General features: G+C 38.1%; 2 protein-coding genes across 3 annotated transcripts; one reads left to right on the top strand and one right to left on the bottom strand.

Moving 5' to 3' along the window:
- Window positions 1-314: 314 nt before the first annotated feature.
- Window positions 315-4,249, bottom strand: LOC112196471. Its single transcript, XM_024336821.2, has 6 exons — window positions 4,094-4,249; window positions 3,891-4,002; window positions 1,792-3,373; window positions 1,191-1,490; window positions 719-993; window positions 315-576 (listed from the first exon to the last, which is right to left on the bottom strand). The coding sequence occupies exons 1-6, from the start codon at window positions 4,152-4,154 to the stop codon at window positions 369-371; spliced, it is 2,538 nt and encodes an 845-aa protein (XP_024192589.1). The 5' UTR covers window positions 4,155-4,249; the 3' UTR covers window positions 315-368.
- A 15,819-nt stretch (window positions 4,250-20,068) lies between these two features.
- LOC112200211 (serine/threonine-protein kinase Aurora-3) lies at window positions 20,069-23,247 on the top strand. 2 transcript variants are annotated; one of them, XM_040519047.1, is made up of 7 exons: window positions 20,069-20,259; window positions 20,367-20,609; window positions 20,712-20,786; window positions 21,685-21,899; window positions 21,990-22,062; window positions 22,169-22,323; window positions 22,855-23,247. In XM_040519047.1, the coding sequence occupies exons 1-6, from the start codon at window positions 20,146-20,148 to the stop codon at window positions 22,268-22,270; spliced, it is 822 nt and encodes a 273-aa protein (XP_040374981.1). In that variant the 5' UTR covers window positions 20,069-20,145; the 3' UTR covers window positions 22,271-22,323; window positions 22,855-23,247. The 2 variants fall into 2 exon arrangements, with proteins under 2 accessions (XP_040374981.1, XP_024197000.1); XM_024341232.2 differs by having other exon boundaries at window positions 20,691-20,786.
- Window positions 23,248-24,363: the final 1,116 nt, after the last annotated feature.

Below are 24,363 nucleotides of genomic sequence, written 5' to 3'. Positions count from 1 at the left end.
AAATTAATGGAAGATGAAAGTGACCTTATATGTACAATAAAAATTAAATGACCTTATGGCTAATTAAAGTTTTAAAATGACACTTGTGTGTAATTTTCTAAAAAATTAACCCTTATTTTGCTTCTCTAAAAAAACATACGAAAAAATAATAATACCAAAAAACACATTTTTCTTGACCTCGTCTTTGCCCAACGGATGGACTTGCTTCTTCCCCTAAAGGTCCAAACTCTATGGCCTCGTCTTTGCCAAAAAAGGATAACTGTATGGCCTAATCTGGGACCAGCACTGAGGGACTATAAAGGGTGAAAGATGAGTTTTTCTTCAAATATTTAAATACATCTTAATTGGATGGAAAAAAAAATGGAAACTCATTCAAAATATTTATCACCGTGGTATTTCGTAGCAATATTACTGAGTTCAACAGGTAGTTCACTGGTCTGCAACAATCTTTGCAAAACAGATTTGACATGAATTCTTTCATCTGGCTTACTCCAAAGAACTTGAAGGATCGGCGGAGGAAAAATAGGAGCAGGTTGAGCAATCAATCGGTCGCCATCTACTTCCATTCCATTTAACCTAGACAGACAGCATAAGTAGTCATCGTCCAGATGGTGCACATAAACATCTTTAAACTATGTAGGTTATTGTCCCTTCAGGAACATCCGATAAAATTGGAAAAAATAAAATAAAATAAAAAATAATCTCTGTAGGTTATTACCTGTTGAGAATACTCAAAATATTTGGCCATTCAGCAAGCTTGAAATACACATCCAAAATAGCCTTGCCTCTCAGCTTTTGTTTGTACAGCTCCCCATAAGAACTACAAATTGATGTGATTTTTCCGGGCACCAGTTTACTAGAAAATGCTGTATCATCAATATTGGTTATCCTTATCACTGTTGTTCTTGGCACATCAATTCTGAAGATCAATAGCTGTTTTTCTTGAACATTTATGGAATATGCTGCAATTGCTCTTTCTTTGGCATCTTCTGTCTGTATTAGGTAGTTAGACCATATTTCAGAAATTATGGTTAAAGATGTTAACACTCGTAGACAAGATACACAGATACACATAACATTAATAGACTTCACGTGAACAACCCAGAAAAAGCTTATTTATTTATTTATTTGTTTGAATAAATGATGCCTAATGATTAAGTCAACCTGGAGCCAAGGAAAAACTTCCTCACCTCAAATTCCACATAAGCAACAGAGCTTGATGAACCCAAGAAAACGCTGGATATGCCACTTCCGCAGAAGGCAAGAGCTTCTTTTAGCTGATGTGAGCTTATACCATGGGTCAACTGTTTGATCATAACTGTTCGTGTCGGATTCTTTACTAACATGAGAGGAACTTCAGGATCACCAATCAGGTTGGGAATGGAAATTTTATTAGGCACATCTTCTAAAGAAGTCGCATCCACAACAACATGAGCACCCTCTATAACCAACTCACTTTTCCTGAGAGCTTTATGCGATCCTTCCCTAGTCTGCAATAAATTTAAAGGAACAGTAATTAAAAAGATTGGTGAAGTCTGGAACGAAAACTAAATTATGGCTTAAAATGCCATAATTTAAGAAGATGCTTCTTAAGTGGCTTAAAATGCCTTTTATGTGAAATTATGCAATTGCACAAATATATGGCCTGTGCTCTTGACAGCCAGAGTATTAATAAGTTTTCATTTCAGCTAGAAAGGGAAACTCATGAACTTATGAAAGGAAGAGCCATAACTGGAAAAAGTAGAAAATAAAAAAGGCGCTTGAGCCTTTACATAAGGATGTTTACATTACCTTAAAATGCACGTAACCATCTCTAAAATTGCTTCCTTCAATTAAAGGAAGTAGTTGTATCTTCATGATAGACCCACAATCGTCAAAGGCTTTAGATATAGCACTTTCCTCTACACGTTTGTGCAAAAATCTAACCAACACCTTGCTTTCTGTAGATTCTTCTTTTTGGCAGGAAGTACCTGGGATCTTATTCAAGTCTTCCTTACTAGTTTCCTTTCCCATGGCATGAACTCTCAGCAAACTCTCTTTTCTTTTTGCATCACTCTGTCGCACATTTGCGTGGCTTCGAACCTTTTTAACTGACCCTACCTTTTTTATGAGGAGACCAGTATTGTTGGGAGTGCTACAATTCTGAGATGTAATGGTTGATGATTCTCTTGGCAGCTCTTTGATGCACCCAATCAACCCATTGATGTCAAATCTATTTCCTGTATCTTCTTTACCTGTTTTATCATTTGTTTCATTTAAAAGTTCCAAAACTACATTCGAAGCCAAAGTATCGCTCTTCTTACTGGTAATTACATCAGCTTTTTGACCATTCATTGCCTTCATAAACATCTTTGCTAACCCCCTCACTTGCTGGGGGCCACTAGACGATGAAGGCATTTTACCCACGTCAGAACCTGCAGTAGGTGGTTGATCAAATATCGTTCTTTTGCCAGGTTGAGGGTTTCCATTTCCAACTACAGTAGATGCATTTCCAATATCCTTGTGCAGTATCCTAGAAGGTTCACCTGGTAACTTATGTGTTAAGGAAGACAGACAATCAAAATCAGATCCAAACACGCCCACCTCAAGTTGCCTATGTGACTCAGTCTTGACTCCTGATTGACCAATATCCTTGGAAGATCTTTTCCATATTACATTGGAAGCTGCAGTTTCTGTAACCCTTTTCTCATTGTTTTGAGAATCCGCGAAGGGTTCCAAGGTTTGAACCAAACTTCCATTTATACCATGTTCAACATCTTTATGACCACCATGCAGCCTTTTACCATTAGATGCAACCTGACCAGCTGAATTCCCCAAAGAACTTCTCCGCATTATTTGCAACAGATCACTTGTTAATTCATTTTCCCTAACACTCTCTGTCCTAACTTCAGAAACAGTCACTGCGACCTTATTCTGTGGAGAAAAAACTAAATCTGCTGAGGAGTGAATTGTATTTTTAGCCTCACCAGGTCCAGTGCTATCTAAAGATTTAGGCACCTTGACTTCGTTAGAGGCTGTAGCATCAAGCACATCAGATGAAGAGTTCTCCCCGACTATGTCAGATCTTAAACCTGTTGAAATATTCTGCTTGCAACTCTGAGAGTCTCTTATGACTTTTGGCATTAGCATTCTATGTTTGGGCTGGCCAACCTCAGAGTCTTGTGGACTATCCTCTGTCATAATAACCTCAGAAACTGTCTTATCAGCAGTAGAATCATTTATCTCGACAGTGTTTTCCTTCTGAGATTGGGGAGTTCCAATCATCTTTGCTTTTAGATTAGTAAAAATGCCTCTCAGAGTAAGCCACGATTCCCCCACTTCGTTTTCAAAGTTGGTTGGATTTAGAAAGGTCCCTGAATGCCTCTCCACATATCTGTAAAACATTGCATATAGGAAGGCTTTACGATTTAGCAGGTAGAAACAATGATTGTCCGTAACCTACTTGCTATCATAATACACGACGGAAGAAAATGTACCACATTATATAATGATAGAAACACCGTAATCCTCCCCAAAAAGAAACAGAACGATTACACAAAACAAAACATAAACTATGAAAAGCTTCGAACATGATGCAACTCAAATCCTAGTTTTCTCTATCTTTCCTTCCAAACTCACTACTGCTACTTCTGACTAGCCTTTACAATCCCTCTTTCTTTTGAAATTCCCAATGTTACATCGAAAACATATCATTAACACTTGTGCTGTTATATCTATGTTGTTGCTGTTTTTTCATTACCCTTGTAAAACTGAACAAAATCTCTAAAAACAAGAAACAAAGAAACAGTCTTTTGTGATTTTTAAGGTTCGTACTCAAAATTTGCATTGTGGGTCACTTAGCTTTAACAGTAACAACTGATGTAGAAAGAGAAAATAGCAAAAGACCTCACTTGTTATCCGACTCCTCCACGGTGGCTACAGCTCTTTGCTCCTCCAAGTTGGGTGGTTTCTGGGCACCACTGCTTGACGAAGATGAACACCATCTTGTTGATTTGGGAAGCCCTGAAAATTATTCAGAAGCAAAATCAATAAAGCTTTTTCATTTTTCTAATACACGAATGCGTTGTAGAAGAAGGAGAAGTGGGTGTGTTACCAAGTTTGTGGAAATGAATGGGCGGCGGCTTTGGAAGAAGAAGGAGACGATTGAGGGTCATTTCGCCAATCTTTTCTCACTGTTTGCTAATGTTGAACAAAACGAGAGAGGGTTTTGCAGAGGTTTTTGGGAATCAGACCCATTTTCTATTTTGGTTTCTTTTTAATATTTTTTTTTTTGGGTTGGTCTTTTTTTGCTTTTTGGGTTTTTGACTTGTAAAATCCCACTCTCATTCATGAACTGCAAAAGGTAAATAGGGATATGATATAAAAAAATATATTAAAAAAAATAATTCATTGAAAACTAACAGTTAAACAAGTATTTTTGAATGTGGCAGTCCAAAATATTTGAATTCAACGACTGATATTAAAATAAATAATTTACTTTAAATTTTTGTTAATTAACAATCACATTCTATTATTTCTTTTTTTCTTTTGATCACATAACAACTGAATTACATAACAATGAGAACATGAACAAATGAAAACTGAGTGAACTCTAACCGGGAGAGAGCGAAGCCATAGAGCTAAGTCAGCAAGACCCATTCAAGACAATGAGAGAGGGTTTTGTAGAGGTTTTTGGGAGTGAGACCCATTTCTATTTTGGTTTATTTCTTTACTCCTTTTTTTTTTTTTTTTTTAGGTTTTTGACTTGTATAATCTCACTTTAATTCATGAACTGCAAAGTAAATAGTGATACGGTAAAAAACATCACTAAATTGTAGCTTGTTTAGTTATTTGAAATGACCGATATTGTGATGTAAATCTCACTGGTATCATAAGATGGATGGAGTGAGGAAAAATTTATCCTTTCTATTCAATTTAGTGAAAATTTTTAATTTGCCTCTGTTTAAAGAAAACGATATTGGGAGAGAAATTGCTGTGTCTTTCATTGATAATAGGGGTATTTTTATATAAAGGATTACAAGCATAGAATCAGAGTTGTACATTGGAAACATAATCGTACAATGAATAGATATCTACGAAGATATCTCCGAGAATATCTCTAAGATTAACCCTATTACAACTTGCATAAGTAACCTAGAGTTTGAGCCAAACACTTATTCTGGATATACTTGAACACTCCCCCTTGTGTCGCTCAAACGTGGTGTTTCTCTTGTTGCCTCGTTAAAAATCTTACCGAGTAACGAAAATCCAGTGGGACAAAAATAACCTCGGTCAAAGAAGAAAAAGAGTACAATACGCCCTTCACATTTCAAGACCATACATATAGACATCTCCCTCTGATGTCTGCATCTCCCCCTAATGTCTGCATCTCCCCCTGATGACTCATGTCATGCGAGTTCTGATAACTTCCACAAACGAAGCTACCAACATGTTTCTCGAAAGTGGGCAATGACTTAGTGAACAAGTCTACCACACTGTCCTCAGATCGAACCTTGTTCACTTTGATCTTGAGGAGAGTTTGTTGTTGTTGATGATGCTTGGTGTTGTCGCTTTTGATGTAACCTTACTTCATTTATTCAATGCAAGCAGCATTATCCTCATAAATGTTAGTAGGCTCATCTGTGGTAGACTTCAGACTATAATTGCTTTGAACATGCATAATTATGGATCCAATCCATATACATTCACAAACTGATTCATGAAGAGCAATATTCTCTGCATGGTTCGAAGATATAACAACTAGAGTCTGTTCTGTAGACCTCCAAGATATCACGGTCCTGCCCATGGTGAACACTTAACCAGTTTAGGGATGACCTTTGTGTGGGTCAGAGAGGTACCCACCATCAGCAAAACCTTCCAAAACACCAATGTTGTTTTGGGATGGGGATAAAGGACGCAGGTCAGTGTTGGCGGCTTTCCTGATGTATGATGGGTCCAAATCCATCGTCACTCTGTAGGGATAGAAAAAACCCATATCACCAGTCTAATGGCGTCGCGTTGGCGCAAAGCTATACTTAGCTAACAAGTTCACTACAAATGAGATGTCCGGTCTTGTGCATTGAGCTAAGTACAATAATGCGCATATTGTACTTAAGTAGGGCAATTTTGCCTCTAGCACGTCTTCGTCATCATTCTTTAGATGAAGAGGATCCTTTTCAGGATCAAGACTACAAACAATCATGGGGGTGCTTGAAGACTTGACCCTGTCAAAATGTCTAAGCATCTATCAATATGATCCTCAAGTTCCAAACAGAGACACAATCGTGTTCTCCTAAGATCATTCATCTTAAACTCGGATTTCAAGTGTTCAACAGTTTCCCTTAACACTTTAAGGGCTTCTAATGAAGATCATATTACCAACATGATGGATGGAGCGAGGAAAAAATGATCGTTAATTTATCTTGACTTTTTCAGATAAATGCAATGGGGAGGGGGGGTGTTTTGAAAAAACTTTTATTTATTTATTTTGCGACTCAAACTAAATTAGACAGTTTTGAGACTAGGCTTCAAGTAGATCTAGAATGGATCGAATCTAAAGTTCGAAAGCCAAAATGGATCAATGGGCCAACTGCGGGACCAATTGCGCAAAAAAAAAAAAAAACAAAATAATGGCCCAATTTGTGTCTATGCACTTACCAACTTGGGTTATGGATCCCAACATTTGGAGCCCACAAGTCCAAAGGTCACAAAGCTTATTTGGTGCAGAATGAATGGCTAATAATAATTCATTTAAAATGAATAGTTAAACAAGTATTTTCGAATGTGGCAATACAAAATATTTGAATTCAATGACTGATATTAAAATAAATAATTTACTTTAAATTTTTGTTAATTAACAATCACATTCTATTATTTCTTTTTTTCTTCTTTTGCTCACATAACAATGAGAACTTAAACAAATGAAAATTGAGTAAACCCTAGCCGGGAGAAAGCGAAGCCATAGAGCTAAGTCAGCAAGACCCATTCAAAACAATGAGAGAAGGTTTTGTAGAGGTTTTTGGGAGTGAGACCCATTTCTATTTTGGTTTCTTTCTTTACTCTTTTTTTTCTTTTCTTTTTTTGACTTGTATAATCTCAGTTTAATTCATGAACTGCAAAGTAAATAGTGAAACAAAAAAAAACATGGCTAAATTATTGCTTGTTTAGTCATTTGAAATAACCGATATTGTGATCTAAATCTCACTAGTATCATAAGATGGATGGAATGAGGAAAAAATTATCCTTTCTATTCAATTTAGTGGAAATTCTTAATTTGCCTCTGTTTAAGGAAAACGATATTGGGAGAGAAATTGTTGTCTTTGATCGATAATAGGGACCTCTTTATATAAAGGATTACAAGCATAGAATTAGAGTTATACATGGAAACATAATCGTACAATGAATGGATATCTATGAAGATATCTCCGAGAATATCTCTAAGATTAACCCTATTACAACTTACACAAGTAACCTAGAGTTTGGGCTAGACACATATTCTGGATATACTTGAACACTCCCCCTTGTGTTGCTCAAACGTAGTGCTCCTCTTGTTGCCTCGTTAGAAACCTTGCCGAGTAACAAAAATACAATGAGACAAAAATAACCTCAGTCGAAGAAGAAAAAGATACACGCTTCACGTTTCGAGACCATACATATAGACATCTCCCCTTGATGACTTCAGTCATGGGAGTTTGGATAACTTCCGTAAACGATGCTACCAACATGTTTCTCGAAAGTGGAATTTAGGCAATGACTTAGTGAATAAGTCTGCCACACTGTCCTCATATCGAACTTTGTTCACTTTGATCTTGAGGAGAATCTATTGTTGTTGATGATGCTTGGTGTTGTCGCCTTTGATGTAGTCTTGCTTTATTTGTTCAATGTAAGCAGCATTATCCTCATAAATGCTGGTAGGCTCATCTGTGGTAGACTTCATACCACAATTGCTTCGAAGATGCATAATTATGGATCCAATCCATATACATTCACGAACCGCTTCGTGAAGAGCAATAATCTCTACATGGTTCGAAGATATAATAACTAGAGTCTGTTATGTAGACCTCCAAGATATCTCGATCTTGCCCATGGTGAACACTTAAATAGTTTGGGAATGACCTTTGTCCGGGTCAGAGAGGTACCCAGCATCAACAAAACCTTCCAAAACACTAATGTTGTTTTGAGATGGGGATAAAGGACGCAGGCCAGTGTTGGCGGTGTTCCTGATGTGTGATGGGTCCAAATCCATCGTCTCTCTATAGAGATAGAACAAGCCCATATCATCGGTCTAATGGCATCGCTACAAATGAGATGTCCTGTCTTGTGCATTGAGTTAAGTATAATAATGCGCCTATTATACTTAAGTAGGGCATTTTTGCCTCTAGCACGTCTTCGTCATCATCATTTGGATGAAGATGATCATTTTCAGGATCAAGGCTACGGATGATCATGGAGGTGTTTGAAGGCTTGACCTTATCAAAATGCCTAAGCATCTATCAATACGATCCTCAAGTTCCAAATCGAGACACAATCGTGTTCTCCTAAGATCCTTCATCTCAAACTCGGATTTCAAGTGTTCAGCAGTTTCCCTTAACACTTTAAGGGTTTCCAATGAAGATCATGTTGATAACATGAATCGGGATAGAATCCGGAACCTATTATGGAAACGCGCGAACATTTACATATCCCTTCCCAATCAAGTAGTCGCTTTAGTTAGTGTTTCAACCTCATTGCAAAAGCACTCCATGGTTTAGAGCCACTTAACTTAAGTAAATGAAGTTCACCATGAACCTTCATGTATATTCCATATCTAGATCCCCATAGAGATACATAGTGACCACATTCATAAGCTGCATGTTCAGTTATTCGGAAACTACCAAACTAACAATGTAGTGGAGTGTAATGACATCCATTACAAGAGAATATGTCTCCTCGTAGTTAATTCTAGGCGTTTTGTGAGAAGCATTGGGCCATAAGGCGAGATTACCATCTATTTTTCTCATCATGCTTTCTAATGAAGACCCATTAGTCAACAGAATTTATGTTATGAGGTGTGGTTGGCATCACTGACTCTATAAACCTTCCTTTTTGTTAGAGAATCCAACTTAACCTGGATCCCATCTTTCCATTTAAGTCAAATCTCTCTATGTTGGCATTCATTCATCAATGGAGTGTGGTTCGATATCATCAGACTCAACAAACTCATGCACTATGAAATGCGCAAATACATTATCAATCATGATGGAGTTTTTATCCCACGTCTCATGTACACTAGTGTAATTAATTTTCAGAGCACTCTATATTCTTAGGAATAGGTTCTGATGTTAAGGCATCCCCCAACGATAACTATAATCTGGAACATTCTTATGAGACGGATCCTGAGTGTCGATGATCAAAGGATTGAGTTGTGCCAAAGTATCCTTTGAATCCACGGGCCTCCCACACATCCTAGCTGGGGCCATGGTCTGTAATGTCAGAGTGTTGTTCTCTATGGCATTGGTGCCACTCCTACCTCTGTGTAGGGTGGCGTTACATCCTCTCGTAAGAATGTCCATCCTTGCTGGCACATTTGCAGCAGCTATGTGTGATCTGGTCACTTTAACAGGGATTGAGATGAGACATAGTGGGGATAGACCACGAAAATTTCTGTCATTTCTGTGAACATCTGTGTTCTTATCTTCCCCTAACAATGGGAAGACTGTCTTATCAAAGTGACAATCCGCAAGATATGCAGTAAAGATATCACTTAGCAAGGGTATTAAGTGGCGGACGATTGTTGGAGTCTCAAATCCAATGTATTTGCCCATTCGTCAGTGTGGACCAACCTTAGTGCATTGTGGCGGCGCAATAGGCACATAAATGACTCACTCAAATGTGCGTAACTATGAGATACTTGTACCAGTCACTAACTATAACGCAAAGATAGATTGAGTGGTGGTGGGTCGTAGACGAATTAGTATAGCTGCATGCGATATTGCATCACCCTAAGTGGATATAGCTAGGGAGATTGGTGTGCATTATCCATGTCTGGGTTACCATCATAGTCATTTCCAAGAGACCATTTGGGTGTGTACATGGGAATATAATGTCCAACATCAGTCCCAGTGATATGCAATAATCATCGAAAGTCTTCAATGTAAACTCTCTAGCATTATCAAGTCCCATTGATTGAATGGGATGATACGGGGAGTGATCTCGTCATCATATAATATGTTCTAGTAGTGTAGTATAAGCAGAATGACAAGTGGACAATGGCACAACACATGACCAGCGTGTTTGTGTGGCGACCAACATCATGAAATATTTAAACGTCTGCAAGTTGATTGAATCAGTCCACAAAATCCCTTCGGATTCTATGTAAGAACATAATGAGTATTTTCGTATCATTTTCATAAGACAGTCTCGATCCTTATTTCCATAAGGAATAGGCTTTGTAGAATGAGTAAGAGGCCTTAGAAGCAACCAATGAGGATTTTGGTTGGGCCTGAGGGTCTGTAACGCTATTAGAAGCAAAGTTTGGTGATTGTAGCATCACCTAGGGCGCTATCACCATGATGGACACCATCCATGGTATCATGGATATGGATTGTACCAGCCCTAGGCTGGTGGTAGACGACGGCGGCGCCAAAGGCAGCAGCGGCGGTCATACTTAATCCGAGAATCAACCTTTGATTCGTGCTTCATTTCGCTCGAAAGAATAGATGTCCATATGAAGTCTTTAATAGATGGATCATCATGCCAGGACTAGGATGACCTATTCTGTCGTTACAAAGCCACTATGTGTCTAAATCCAAGAGATCTTCTCTCATAACTTTATTGGATTTAATAGCTCAAATAGTGGTGATATAGAGTCTATTAGAGAGACACATAAGTTTCTCTAAGATGCGCCTTTATTCGCCACCATTAGAGGTATTGCAAAGGAACTCATTTCCGTTCTCTACATGCGTTTCCGCATGAAATCCGTTGGCTCGAATGACTCAATAGGGTTCGATTTTCCTTAGGAGTGTAGAGAGTTTCTGTGACAATAATCAAGGTGCCATTTGCAAGAGGAATTTGGGCTATTCCTTGGCCTTGAACTAATCATGATGGCCCGGCCATCGTAGTCATAGAGGAATATGCTTAGAATCTCAAATGGAGTCATAATGAAAAGAACTCGAAATTTTATTTATAAGTCAACGGAGTACATCATTGTTTCTTAACCAATAAGAGAATCTAATCCAAATTCTATCTAAATCAAAACAATGGTAGTCGTTTGACTTCTTTCGGTAACTCCAAAATAAATATGACCAGGTGAGTAGAGAGATGTCGGTGGAGCAAAGCTCGCTTAAATACCACTTATCTCAAAACCTTCGTAGACATCATACTCACTTTGGATAAGCCTAGTGGAAGAAAAACTAAACTAATGGCATCTACTATAAAATATATGGCAATTTCCTATTACATCTCTTGGAAAAATAAAGACTTAAATAGAATTGGCGATCTATTGATCTCAGCCAGATTTGAAGTCTTCAACCCTTCACTCTAGATCACTTTCTTGATCTTCTTATTCCACATAGTGGGCCTCTCTTGCTTCACAATATGGTTTGTAGGCGGTGAAAATATCTTCACGAGATCTACAAATGTGTGCTTTGAAAGCTTCATTTGGATGGCTCTTAATGTTGATGGTGCCACCAACATGGCCAGAGGCATTGCCTCCCTCTCTCTTTCCACGTTGACCTCTTCGGTTACGTGTTCACCTATTTTGGCACTTGCCTTCTTCATTAGAGCGAGAATATGGACCAAAACGTTCAGAAATGTCCCTAGATTTAGGGTTTCGCTCTTGGCGCCCTCCCTTAGGGGCGCAACTATAATTGGACTCAAAAATATGCTTTGTTCCCACGGGCCTCGAATTATAGTTCTTCACAAGGATGTTGTCATGCTTTTCAGCAACATTCATAGCTCCAATGAGTTTATGAAACCTTGTGATCTATCTTGCAGTAACATCAATTAGATAGTTCTTAACAATCATCCAAGCAGAGACAGGGAAGGTAGAGAGAGTCTTCCCAATCAACATCGCATCTGTGATATCTTTTCCACAGAATTCCATCAAGAATTTAATGCGAAGTGTTTCCGAGTTGTAGTCAAGAACTGACTCAAAATCACAAAAGTAGAGGCTATGCCATCTCACTTCTAGGTCAGGAAGCAGAGAGTCACGGACATTGCCAAATTTTTCTTCGAGTAAGACCCATAGTCTTCTGAGGTCTTCTTCATTTATATACTCGTACTAGAGCGAATCATCCATATAACGAGTCATTAGGATGATGCTTTTGCCTTATTTGCCTCCAAGGCTGCTCTATTTGCTTCTAAAGCTTGAGCTTTCTTAACAGTTAGCAAGCCCTGGCTAGGCTCAAGAATTGTATTCAGGATTCCATCGACCTTGAGATATTGGCGGACATCACGAACTCACTTGTGATATCTAGAGTCAGTTGTTCCCAATGGAGCAAAGTCCAGTTTGTTCAGGTTACTCATCCTGGAAGAGAACAAGAAAAATGGTTAGTTTCGGATCCAAAAAAGCTACCACGAAAGAAAAAAACATTTCTGAGCGTAATCGCTCCCAAAAAATTCAATTCCAAGAGGTATTGGATTAGATCAAAATAATGATGTATTTGTGGTCGATCATAACTTCTCAACAAACTCTAAATTTGGAGGACTCTACAAGCTCCAAGCTTGGAGTGAGCATGAACCCCCATAGTTCTGCTTATGGTCTCCCCTATGAAGAAGAAAGGGGGGTAGAAGAAATGAGGTTACAAGCCCCCGAGAAAAAGAAAGGAAGTTGAAAGTACTTGAAAGTGGGAACTTTAATGAAAAATTACCTTGAAATAGACAAATGGGGGGTCGCCAGAGCTTTTTGGCAGGAAAAAGGTGCTTCTGGTCGGTGGCGGCTGATGGCTAGTCGGTTGTGGTCAGAATTACCCTAAAAATGTTTTTGTCATGTTTTTCTGCCTACGGTCCAGTCAGTCAGGTGGCCGGTTCGGCAGGTTTTGGACCGGTTCTGGAATCATGAGTTCGAGGCGCTACTGTTGACAAAATTTGGTGGCAATCAGAGGTCCAGAAGGCGGTGAACCGATGGAGGTTTTGCTACAAGAGGTTTGGAGTTTCCGGTGGCCGGTTGAATTGGTTTCCGACCGATTTTGGTGGTTCTGCTGCTGGTTCTGGATTACTGGGGTCGAGGGCTTCAAGTTGTGCATCGGAGGCAGAAAGTGTTTCAAAGTTTTGTGTTCGGATTTAGGGTTTAGCTATTTGTTTCAGGGTTAGGGCTTCATGCTGATAACGTGTTTAAGGAAAACGATATTAGGAGAGAATTGCTATGTCTTTCATTGATAATAGGGGCCTCTTTATATAGAGGATTACAAGTATAGAATCAGAGTTGTATATGGAAACATAATCGTACAATGAAGGATATCTACGAAGATATCTTTGAGAATATCTCTAAGATTAACCCTATTACAACTTACAGAAGTAACCTAGAGTTTGGACCAGACACATATTCTGGATATACTTGACCAGCCTCGACTTTTTTTTTTCTTTCGGGGGTGGCAGTACGAAGAATGTTTGTGTAAACAACTTTCATACATTATGATCCCCCTTAGGCATATATTCTAGTAATCAAGTACATATGGAAACCTTTCATAGCGGACCAAATCTGCATTTATTTTGTACACTGTAAAGAACCATTGGAGCAGTGTGGCTTAAATGAAATGTTTAAAATGTTGAATTCTTAAGCTTAAACAACAAAAATATACAAACAAAACTAACGACTTTTTTTTCCTCAAAGCAAATACATGGTTATGCGATATTAGTTTCTTGGAGGCGGACAATGTAAGGAACAAGTTTTACCCTCAAGCTTGAAAGCGAAGGGTCCACTCCACTAAGGCAACCTACCCCATCTCATTATAACAATCTATAACACCAAGTACATTTGAATTTAAAAAAAAAACATTAAAAAAAAAAAAAAACAATAAGAACTACACCGTTGTACAACCACATCATTTAGAGTCATCACTCATCGAGTGCGTCCCTGGCCCTTGATCGTCTTTATAGTCGTTGATCGAGTTTTCTTTCTTTCGAAACCTCTTTTTCATTTTCACCTGAGACCATGATATCGTAGCTGCATGCTGCATAACCAGTAGTCAAACATTGATCCTCGACTTGAAGAAACTGAGGTGATTGGTTATCTTGATCGAGTATATGCGAGGAGGGATTTGGAAGAGGAAGAATGGGAGTTGGATTTTGAGGTAGAGGATTTACTTCAGGCATTTGACAAGTCATGACCTCGTCTTGTAAGCAGTGTGAGTCTGAGTAATGAATATAGAGAGCATTAATGCCCCCAGAGACTGCACGACCACATATGGGACATGAGTTTTCACCATCCAATCCTCCCTTATCACCATCTTTTTGGTTTGACCACATCACATCCTCGTACGATGAGCCCAAGATCTGCCCAGCCATGGTTATGGGGGGTAAATCATCACCGACTTGATGGTCTGACCATGTCAAGTCCTCGTACGATGAGTCGAAGATCTGCCCAGCTAAGGTGAAAGGTGGTAAATCCATTGAAAATTCTCTTACTTTTTGATTGATTAGTTGAACTTGATTGAATGAATTGCATAATACAATCTCGAGCTGCATGTTTTATAGAGAGCTAGCACTCAGAATGCATGTATCTTATAAGACTAGAAAAAGAACAAAGAGGAAAGTAAATCCAATCCTAATAAAGCTAAAACAAGCAACCTAATTAACCTCAAGGAAATAAATCAAAAGCTAATGCCAAAATTACAAAATTATGAAAAAAAAATCAGAATACTTTCCTAATTTTTTTTTTTTGTCAATCCGAGTAGGTTGGCTATCCTTAACGGCATTATTGTGGCCAAAAAGGGATATTATAACCCAAAAGTAGTCAACTGGAGCAACCCGAAATGTCCGGATAACTATTTTATATTTTCCAAGGGCGTTGAACCTACTTTTGTGCATACTTTCAATTTCTAAATAGGTAATTTTATAGATTTATAAAATTTTACCCCTCCTTGTGCTCCAGTGGAAAAGAAAAACTCGACTTGGAAACTTGTAAGAAAAACCACAAATTTAAAACAATATTCGTCAATGTTACTTAATTTAAATTTTATTTACATCCCTGAGTTTACATTTTGGGTGTATTCAATTAAAAGTCTGTGGGCACTTGTTTGAGATTTTAAAGAGTCCATTTAAAATTATGATTAAAAATTATCTATGCAAATCTGGTGATATTCAAAAGTATACAGATTTTTAAGAATTTCATTAAATGCTATATTGTTAAGAATTTTATAATATTTTTATACATATCAAAACTCAAAGACAATCGAGCCACTTTTCAAGTTTGGATCAACTCAAGAGAGAAAAACCCTAGCGGCTCGAAGTGGAAGTCTAGCAACTCTCCGAAGTAGCTTGGCAGCAGCCCGCAATGACGTCGGCCTCTGGTTAGGCTAATTGAGTTGCGGTTGCCAGACGAGTAGTGGTGTTTCCAGGCCCTATCTGTGGTTCGATGGGATTGCTGGTGGGGGAGGGAGTTTGGTAGCGGTTGGTCAGTGCAATTCGTTCTCACTGACGGCATGGGCAATGAAGGCACGAGTTCTTGGAGAGATGCTGGTTCTCGAGGTGATAGCGGCATTCTGCGAAGCGGCTTGGTGTACTTTGCGGCTCATTTCTGGTTGGGACCGGATTGGAAGGGTACACAAGTGTGTTGGCTTGGGTGGTGGCGTCGGCGGAAGCAAGCTGGCGTAGGGGTCGTCAACGAGCCGGGCCGGGCCGGGCCTTGCTATATTTTTAAATAATTGCGGGCCGGGCCGGGCCGGGCTTTATTAAAAATCAAAGGATCCAAGCCCGTCCATATAAAGCGGGCCTTGTGGGCTTTTTCGGGCCGGGCCGGGCCGGGCTTTATTAAAAATCAAAGGATCCAAGCCCGTCCATATAAAGCGGGCCTTGTGGGCTTTTTCGGGCCGGGCCGGGCTTGGCCTTGCGGGCTTTTTTGGGCCGGGCCTTGCGGGCTTTATTTATAAATAAATATTTAAAGACACAAGTATTTTTTTTTTTAATCAAGCTTTGGAAATTCAATGGATAATGATCAAATACAACCAAAGATAACATATCTATATAACTATATTGTACCCAAAAAATCTATATTTATATATAGATACTAATTTATTGATAAATAAATTTTTTAAGACACTAATTTTTTATAAATCTATATTTATACATCATACACTTCAAAGAGCAACCCCTATCAATTCAAAGAAAATGAAAAAACCGACCGTTGGATGAGTTTATTACAATAAATTATGAGTGTGGTAAAAATTTAGCCAATTTCACCATATTTTCGAATCCGATCGGATTGGTCAACCGTAGTCTCTTGTATGTTTTATTGGTTGACCGATGGCGTGGCAACCGCGAAACGTGCTTATTTTTTCACATCACGTTTGTATATATTCCATTGATGGATGTGCGTGGACATAAGATAAAAAAAAATTAATTTTAATTACAAACACATTAGTCTATACCAATTTTATTCCTAAAGCTATATGACTTATACATTGCATTTAAATTGTTTAGGTTCATTCTAAAGCAACCATGAAGTGGAAAATGAATTCGGAGAAACCAACCGCTCGATGAAGAGATTGTAATGTTTTATGGTGGTTTTAGAAAATCCAGCCAATTTGGTTCTCGTTTCGAATTCGATCAACTAGGTCAAACCTAGTTACTCTTATAAACTTATATTTATATATCATACACTCCAAAGAGCAACCCCTATCAATTCAAAGAAAATGAAAAAACTGACCGTTGGATGAGTTTATTACAATAAATTATGAGTGTGGTAAAAAATTTAGCCAATTTCACCATATTTTCGAATCCGATCGGATTAGTCAACCGTAGACACTTATATGTTTTATTGGTTGACCGATGCCTTGACAACCTCGAAACGTGCTTATTTTTTCACATCACGTTTGTATATATTCCATCAATGGATGTGCGTGGACATAAGATAAAAAAAATTAATTTTAATTACAAACACATTAGTCTATACCAATTTTCCTCCTAAAGTTGTATGACATATTCATTGTATTTAAATTGTTTAGGTTCATTCTAAAGCAACCATGAAGTGGAAAATGAATTCGGAGAAACCAACCGCTCGATAAATAGATTGTAATGTTTTATGGTGGTTTTAGAAAATCCAGCCAATTTGGTTCTCGTTTCGAATTCGATCAACTAGGTCAAACTTAGTTACTCTTATAAACTTATATTTATATATCATACACTCCAAAGAGCAACCCCTATCAATTCAAAGAAAATGAAAAAACCAACCGTTGGATGAGTTTATTACAATAAATTATGAGTGTGGTAAAAAATTTAGCCAATTTCACCATATTTTCGAATCCGATCGGATTAGTCAACCGTAGACACTTATATGTTTTATTGGTTAACCGATGCTGTGATAACCTCGAAACGTGCTTATTTTTTCACATCACGTTTGTATATATTCCATCAATGGATGTGCGTGGACATAAGATAAAAAAAATTAATTTAAATTACAAACACATTGGTCTATACCAATTTTCCTCCTAAAGTTGTATGACATATTCATTGTATTTAAATTGTTTAGGTTCATTCTAAAGCAATCATGAAGTGGAAAATGAATTCAGAGAAACCAACCGCTCGATTGAGAGATTGTAATGTTTTATGGTGGTTGTAGAAAATCCAGCCAATTTGGTTATCGTTTCGAATTCGATCAACTAGGTCAAACTTAGTTACTATTATAAACCTATATTTATATATCATATACTCCAAAGAGCAACCCATATCAATTTAAAGAAAATAGAAAAACCGACCGTTGGATGAGTTTATTACAATAAATTATGAGTGTGGTACAAAATTTAGCCAATTTCACCATATTTTCGAATCCGATCGAATTGGTCAACCGATATGTAGAATATATATATATGCACATATTCTATATAGAATAATAGAAATATAAGAACTTCCACACACAAACACACACACACACACACACACATATATATATATATAAACACACACACACACACACACATATATATATATATAAACACACACACACACACACACACACACATATATATATATATATAAACACACACACACACACACATATATCTCTATATATATATATATAAACACACACACACACACACACACACACACATATATATATATATATATCTATATATATATAAACACACACACACATATAATATATATCTATATATATATTTATTATGTGGTAATGCATATATATCTTTTCTATATATATATAACACACACACACACACACAAATATATATCTATGTGTGAGTGTGTGTGTATATATATATTTATAAACACACACACACATATCTACACATATATATATATATATATAATATTTTACTGGCTTTTACGGGCCGGGCCTAGCGGGCCTTTGGCGGGCCGGGCCGGGTTTTTGAGGGCTTTTCGCGGGCCGGCCCTCGGCCCACCAAGGCGGGCTTTTGCGGGTTTTTTGACGGGCCGGGCCGGGCTAAAAGCCCTCAGGGCCGGCGGGCCTCCATCGGCCCACTTGATCCGCGGGCTTTTTGATGAGGCCTAAGCTGGCGACTCTGGAATGGTGGCGACAATGGTCGTGGACGGTGTTGAGATCGTGTTGCTATTGGTGGGATGGGTTGGGCTGGGTCAACCTTTTTGGGCCTGGCCTTGGGTTGATAATCATCTTCCGGCTATGTTGAGCTGCTTCTTTTATGTCAATATTACTTTTTGTATTTCTAATAAATTGCCATTATGTTTTCGGTGGATTTTGTCCTAATTTAGTGTCTTAGTTTAGTTAGACGACAAGCACGATTAGGTAGATCGGTTTGTCTTGAGTCTATATATGCTAGTATAATCATCTCTAGGACCCTTTGTATAAGGACTTGTTTCATCGGACCACAATGATGTGTTTGGCAGATGGAATCAGGTAAATAAATTTCCTATGAGGCGAGGTATTTGGTTAGCATAGACTATTCGGGTCATTCCATTCCTTCCCTCCCCCCTCCCCGGGGGGGCTGCAATCCTCTCACTTTAACTCGTACTAAGAGGAGAATGCACCAAGTCGGCACTGGAAACAACACTCCTCGCCTGACGGCTAGGATTAGGTGAAGCCTTGAATCAGGGAAACACGTTGAGGAAGTCCTCCACCCCTGTTCACCTTGAGCCAACCGGACGGGAGGAGGGAGTAGATCCCCACCCTCTTAACTGTGTGTTCACATCCGTAGCTCAGCCAATTGTATGCCGGTGGCCAAACCTCTTGTATGAGAGAAGAAGGAAAAGAAAAAAAAACCCATATATCAGACCATATGTTACTATTTATCATATATCTATAAAATCATGTCTAAGACAAATGTTAGTAAAAACTATGTTCAATTCAAAAAAAAAAAAAAACAATAGCATCATGCAAATGTACTTAGGTGTAACATTTCTGCTGGGGCAACAACACTTCTCAAAGGAAGATTCGTTAAAGATCAGGAGATAATGTGTTCATAAAAAAGTAAGAAGGTGATATATGTGTTTTGAAAATCGCTTTCACATATGTGGTTTTGGTTTCAGTCTGTTTTTTATCTGATTCCCTAATACTCAATCAAGGTCTCTCCTTGACATTTAACATATGTTCGTGTTTAGATGTATGCAGAATCGGATATCCGAGATGCATGTTTTGTTGCATCTTGATATGAGAACTTGTTAATTTAGCTACTTCTCACCATGGTTGTTGTCATGCTAATAGGATTGCTCATTGTCTAGCTGTGTAACCCTTTTATCTAGTTATTATGTTAATTGGTCTCGTCGTGTTGGGAGAATATGTTTTCAACTATTTCTTTTCTGTTTGGTTTAAGGAGGAAGAAAAGAGTCAAAAATTTTAAAATCTCCAAATTTCGGTGATTTTAAATAAAGTCGATACGTTAACACATCAATACGGTGCGTTTCAGTAGGGCGCTCATGAAAATTCAAATTTCTGCAGATAAAAATCAAACACTCGTGGCTTCTCAGATTTCAAAATCCAATCTTTCCCTTCTCTCAGTTTCTCTGGTTTTTTTCAAATCCCACCCAGAAATCCATCTCATGGCGACGAAATCCGATTCCCCAAAGAGGGAGTGGTCCCTGAACGACTTCGAGATCGGAAAGCCTCTCGGCAAAGGCAAATTCGGGCGGGTCTACGTGGCCCGAGAAGTCAAGGTACCTCGAATTCGGACTCTCTCTTCCAAAATCGAATCTCGCATATATTAGGGTTTTGAAAAAATTTGGGGGGGAAATTTTTTTTTTTTTTTTTTTTTTTGATGCAGAGCAAGTACGTGGTGGCGTTGAAGGTGTTGTTCAAGAAGCAGATAAAGAAGTACAAGATTCACCACCAGCTGAAGAGAGAGATGGAGATCCAGACCAGTCTCAGACACCCCAACATTCTTCGCCTCTACGGTTGGTTCCACGACGACGAACGCATCGTCTTGATCCTCGAGTACGCCCACGGCGGCGAGCTGTATGGGCTGCTCAGGGAGAACACTCACCTCTCTGAGAAACAGACCGCCACGGTAATATTTTGTCTCTGCTTCTTTGTGTGTGATTCGAGTCGGAATCGAGAAATTGATCTGAATTTTTTTGTGATTATTTAGTATATACTGAGCCTGGCGCAGGCTTTGGCTTATTGTCACGAGAAGCATGTGATTCATAGGGATATCAAGCCGGAAAATTTGTTGCTTGATCATGAGGTATGTGCTTTACTGTCACCATTTCTGATATTTGTTTTGGTTCGTGTTCGAGCTTGGAAGTTAAGAACAGAAGGGAAGTATCGAATTTGGGGCTTAAATGGTCACCAGTCAAGTAATTTATATACATGGTAATCTTAAGAAGATAGTAAGAACACACTCATTTAATGCTGATGTTGTGTTTGAATGGAGACTTCTTATTGAAAAGGCTTAGATTTTTTTTTTGTCTGAGATTGAGCAAGGCCTGTGTGCCTTTATGTTTCTTTTGTTTGGTGCTTTCTCGCTGCTTTGCCAAGTGGTTGTCTTGTTTTCTCTCTCGTTTTGAGCCCTTCTCTTTTCTCTGTATATTATATTCTATATTTGAATTACCAAAAACAAAAGCAATGGCATTATTTTTATTTTGTTCAGTTGATCAACTCTATATTGTTGCACTAGAACAGAAAAGAATGGACAAGAATTTGATGTTGAGACAAAAAGTAATAATACCACTAGTCTTATGAGCTGATTTGATCCTTTTGACAGAAAAGGTAGCTAAACATTTTGATTCTAGCATTAGCTTTATAGGGATGAAGTTTCTTCGTGCAAGTTTGTAGGAAAGTGGTTGTTTAGTATATATAAGCATATTGGTTGTTTTTTCGTCCTTGTACTTGGTAATTTCTTTTTGTGTTCAAGAAATAGTTTGATAAAATCGTGGCTGGCTAAGACTTCAATTGCACTGCTATTACAATAATGCTATGTGATTATGTTTTTTGCAAGATTGAGAACAGACATATTCAACAGATATTGGTTTTTTTGCCTGCTGTTTATGCTTGTTTTCTATGCCTGCACTTATGCATTGTCATTGAACGAATTTTCAAGAGAACTGTGTTCCAATTAATCGTTTGCAAAACCATTTTTCTAGGGTCGACTGAAAATTGCAGACTTTGGATGGTCTGTACAGTCAAGCAGCAAGAGACGAACAATGTGTGGAACGTTAGATTATTTAGCACCAGAAATGGTGGAGAACAGAGCTCATGATTATGCAGTGGATAACTGGACTTTGGGAATTCTCTGCTATGAGTTTCTTTATGGCACTCCTCCATTTGAGGCTGAAAGTCAAAGAGATACTTTCAAAAGGTATGAAATGAATGTTTGTATGCTTCGGTTAAAGTGGTTCCTTGACAATGATCTTAACCATAAGTGGATAATCACTGCGTTTGAATGCAGGATTACGAACATTGACCTGAGCTTTCCTTCTAGCCCTCAAGTTTCTGCAGAATCTAAACATCTCATTACCCAGGTAAGTCTTTCAGCCATAATGTTTGTAATTATTGGTGGGTATGCAGAACTTCAGTGGTTGGTATCAGTATTGGTTACCTTACTTACAAAAGTTGAATTGTTTGCAGCTTCTCGTGAAGGACTCCTCTAAGAGGCTTTCTCTTCAGAAGATCATGGAACACCCTTGGATAATGAAGAATGCAGATCCTTCCGGTATCTGCAATAACTAGCTTTTCTACCTATGATGTTGGTCTACCGTAGCTTTAAGAGTATGCAATTGGAGGTACTAGAATTCACTTGTTCCAAGTATACAACCTTATGCTAATCTGCTCTCATATACATGCATGCTACACAGAGTTTGAATTTTGGTATACTCTGTCATCAGACTTGAAGAGGTGGTAGGTGTGACAGAGTCCACATTACTCAAACCAGAACAATGATACATTTGAAAAATGTAAAGCTTTGTCTAAGTTTCTATGGTTGTATTGGATGTACTATTAACAAAGCAAGTCTTATCAATTAGGCTCCTTATATGAACTTACACAGCCCATAACAACTTTAATGCCTTTGATTTGCTGATGCATGTATCTAGTTATTTAGAAAATCTGATGCTTTGATCATTGACTATTGACATGGAAGTGAACCGGCCGGAAGGGCTGATTATGTCAATTCATTTTGGCATGTTTTGTTGTTATGAGATGTATTGTTCATTAGTCACTATTTCAAATATGCTACTTGTGTAGTTGACTTTCCTTGTATAATTAGGCTGATTTAATGTCAACTCATTTTGGCATGGTGACCATATGATATGCAGGTCAAGATGATAGTAAGAAGACAAGCTGTGTTTACTGAAGGAAGTAGTGGTTGTGGTAGCTGGTTCCTGAATTGTCACCCCACAAGTCCATAAGACATAACTCAGGCAGTGAGCAGCCATATCCCAGCTGATGATTCCAAGATTCTTCATAGCTATGGGGTTCCCAGAGTGTCAACAATTTAATGTTTTGACACAGGTTCCTTTCGATGATTCAAAGATTCTTCAATTACTGGTTGCTGTATAAGTTGTGCTTCCTTCTGTTACTAATTAAAGACTGAAAAAGCTCTAGCTTTTTTAATTAGCGAAAAAGCTCTAGCTTTTTTAATTAGCCATCATTGTAACTATAATGCAAGTGCCAACTTATCAAGAGAACAAGGGGATTGAAATCTTTTACAATCAACTAATCAAGAAACAAATAGTTTCAGGTAAGAGTGTATCACTGGCTTATAATGTGGCACCTGAATCGAGCACTTACAGTCCATCCATTAGTTTCAGTCTGTGATGTTTCGAAAGGAGAGGAGGTTAAAATGATACGTCAAAATATATTTATTCTTAATCTTAGACTTAGTTACATGTTTCTGCTGCAAGCCGGCAACTTTTAAGACAAATGGATTTTTCACTTTTTATATGTAGAAGTTGATGTTTTGTAGGCAAATGTGACCAATATTATAATGAAACAGATAGATATAGTTTCTCTTTGATACTAGATGGAGTATGTAATACTCCAAAGTCCAAACACTTCTTCAAGAACATTTAGGAACTCGAGTATAATGAAAGATACAGAGGAAACTAATTATGAGTGTTACCAATAATCAAGAGTAATTGAGTAACTAAACTTTTAATTTGTTGTGACTTGTGAATATGTATGCATCAGGTAGACTGATGCTTCCGCAGGGGCTGCGAATAAATTCACTGGTTTTGTTAACGCATGTTGGCATGGGACATATGCAGGTTACAAGACAGTAAAAAAATGTCACAATAAGCTGTATGGTGGAGTAGTGGCTTTGCTGGTTCAGAATTGCTGCCACCCCACAAGTCCAGAAATTAGCTTTACGCCTTTACTCAAGCTATGCCGAGCCAAAAATTTCTCCATGAGGTGCAAGTGTCGGTTGCGGAGAGCCCCTAGAGTGATTGAGGTTATTTGGCATCCTCCGATCATTGGGTGGGTGAAGATTAACCTGCATAGGCCATTACAGTAGCTATACTTCTGTATAGGCCAAAATGCAAGTGATAGCTTTGTCAAGAGAGCAACCTCATTGAAACCTTGTTTAGATGCCATTCAGGGTTTTTTTTTTTTCCCTTTTTCCACTTCTAATTTGTCACTGTGAAACTCTCGTATTTTACAAGTAATTATCTTTCGATTTGAATCTCAATGGACGTCGGATCTCTTGTTGCTGGGGACATGCCATGTGCTTTGTAGGATGATGAGAACCAAATGGTAGAACTACAAAGTCGAAATTTTTATGTCACTGTTTTTTTTATAAAAAAATTAAATAAATGGAGACCAAA

Source organism: Rosa chinensis, chromosome 4, assembly GCF_002994745.2.
Source record: "Rosa chinensis cultivar Old Blush chromosome 4, RchiOBHm-V2, whole genome shotgun sequence".
Classification (NCBI taxonomy): Eukaryota; Viridiplantae; Streptophyta; class Magnoliopsida; order Rosales; family Rosaceae; genus Rosa; species Rosa chinensis.
The sequence above is the reverse complement of the archived record's forward strand: the minus strand, read 5'-3'. Positions and strand labels throughout refer to the sequence as shown.

Excerpts from the sequence above, each read along its gene's own strand:
- LOC112196471 (XM_024336821.2), bottom strand. The coding sequence starts at position 4,154 with ATGACCCTCAATCGTCTCCTTCTTCTTCCAAAGCCGCCGCCCATTCAT. Across the intron at positions 4,003-4,093 it reads CATTCATTTCCACAAACTTG|GGCTTCCCAAATCAACAAGA; the intron begins GTAACACACCCA and ends AATAATTTTCAG. Across the intron at positions 994-1,190 it reads TTGCTTATGTGGAATTTGAG|ACAGAAGATGCCAAAGAAAG; the intron begins GTGAGGAAGTTT and ends TACCTAATACAG.
- LOC112200211 (XM_024341232.2), top strand. The coding sequence starts at position 20,146 with ATGGCGACGAAATCCGATTCCCCAAAGAGGGAGTGGTCCCTGAACGAC. Across the intron at positions 21,900-21,989 it reads CAAAGAGATACTTTCAAAAG|GATTACGAACATTGACCTGA; the intron begins GTATGAAATGAA and ends GTTTGAATGCAG. Across the intron at positions 22,063-22,168 it reads CTAAACATCTCATTACCCAG|CTTCTCGTGAAGGACTCCTC; the intron begins GTAAGTCTTTCA and ends AATTGTTTGCAG.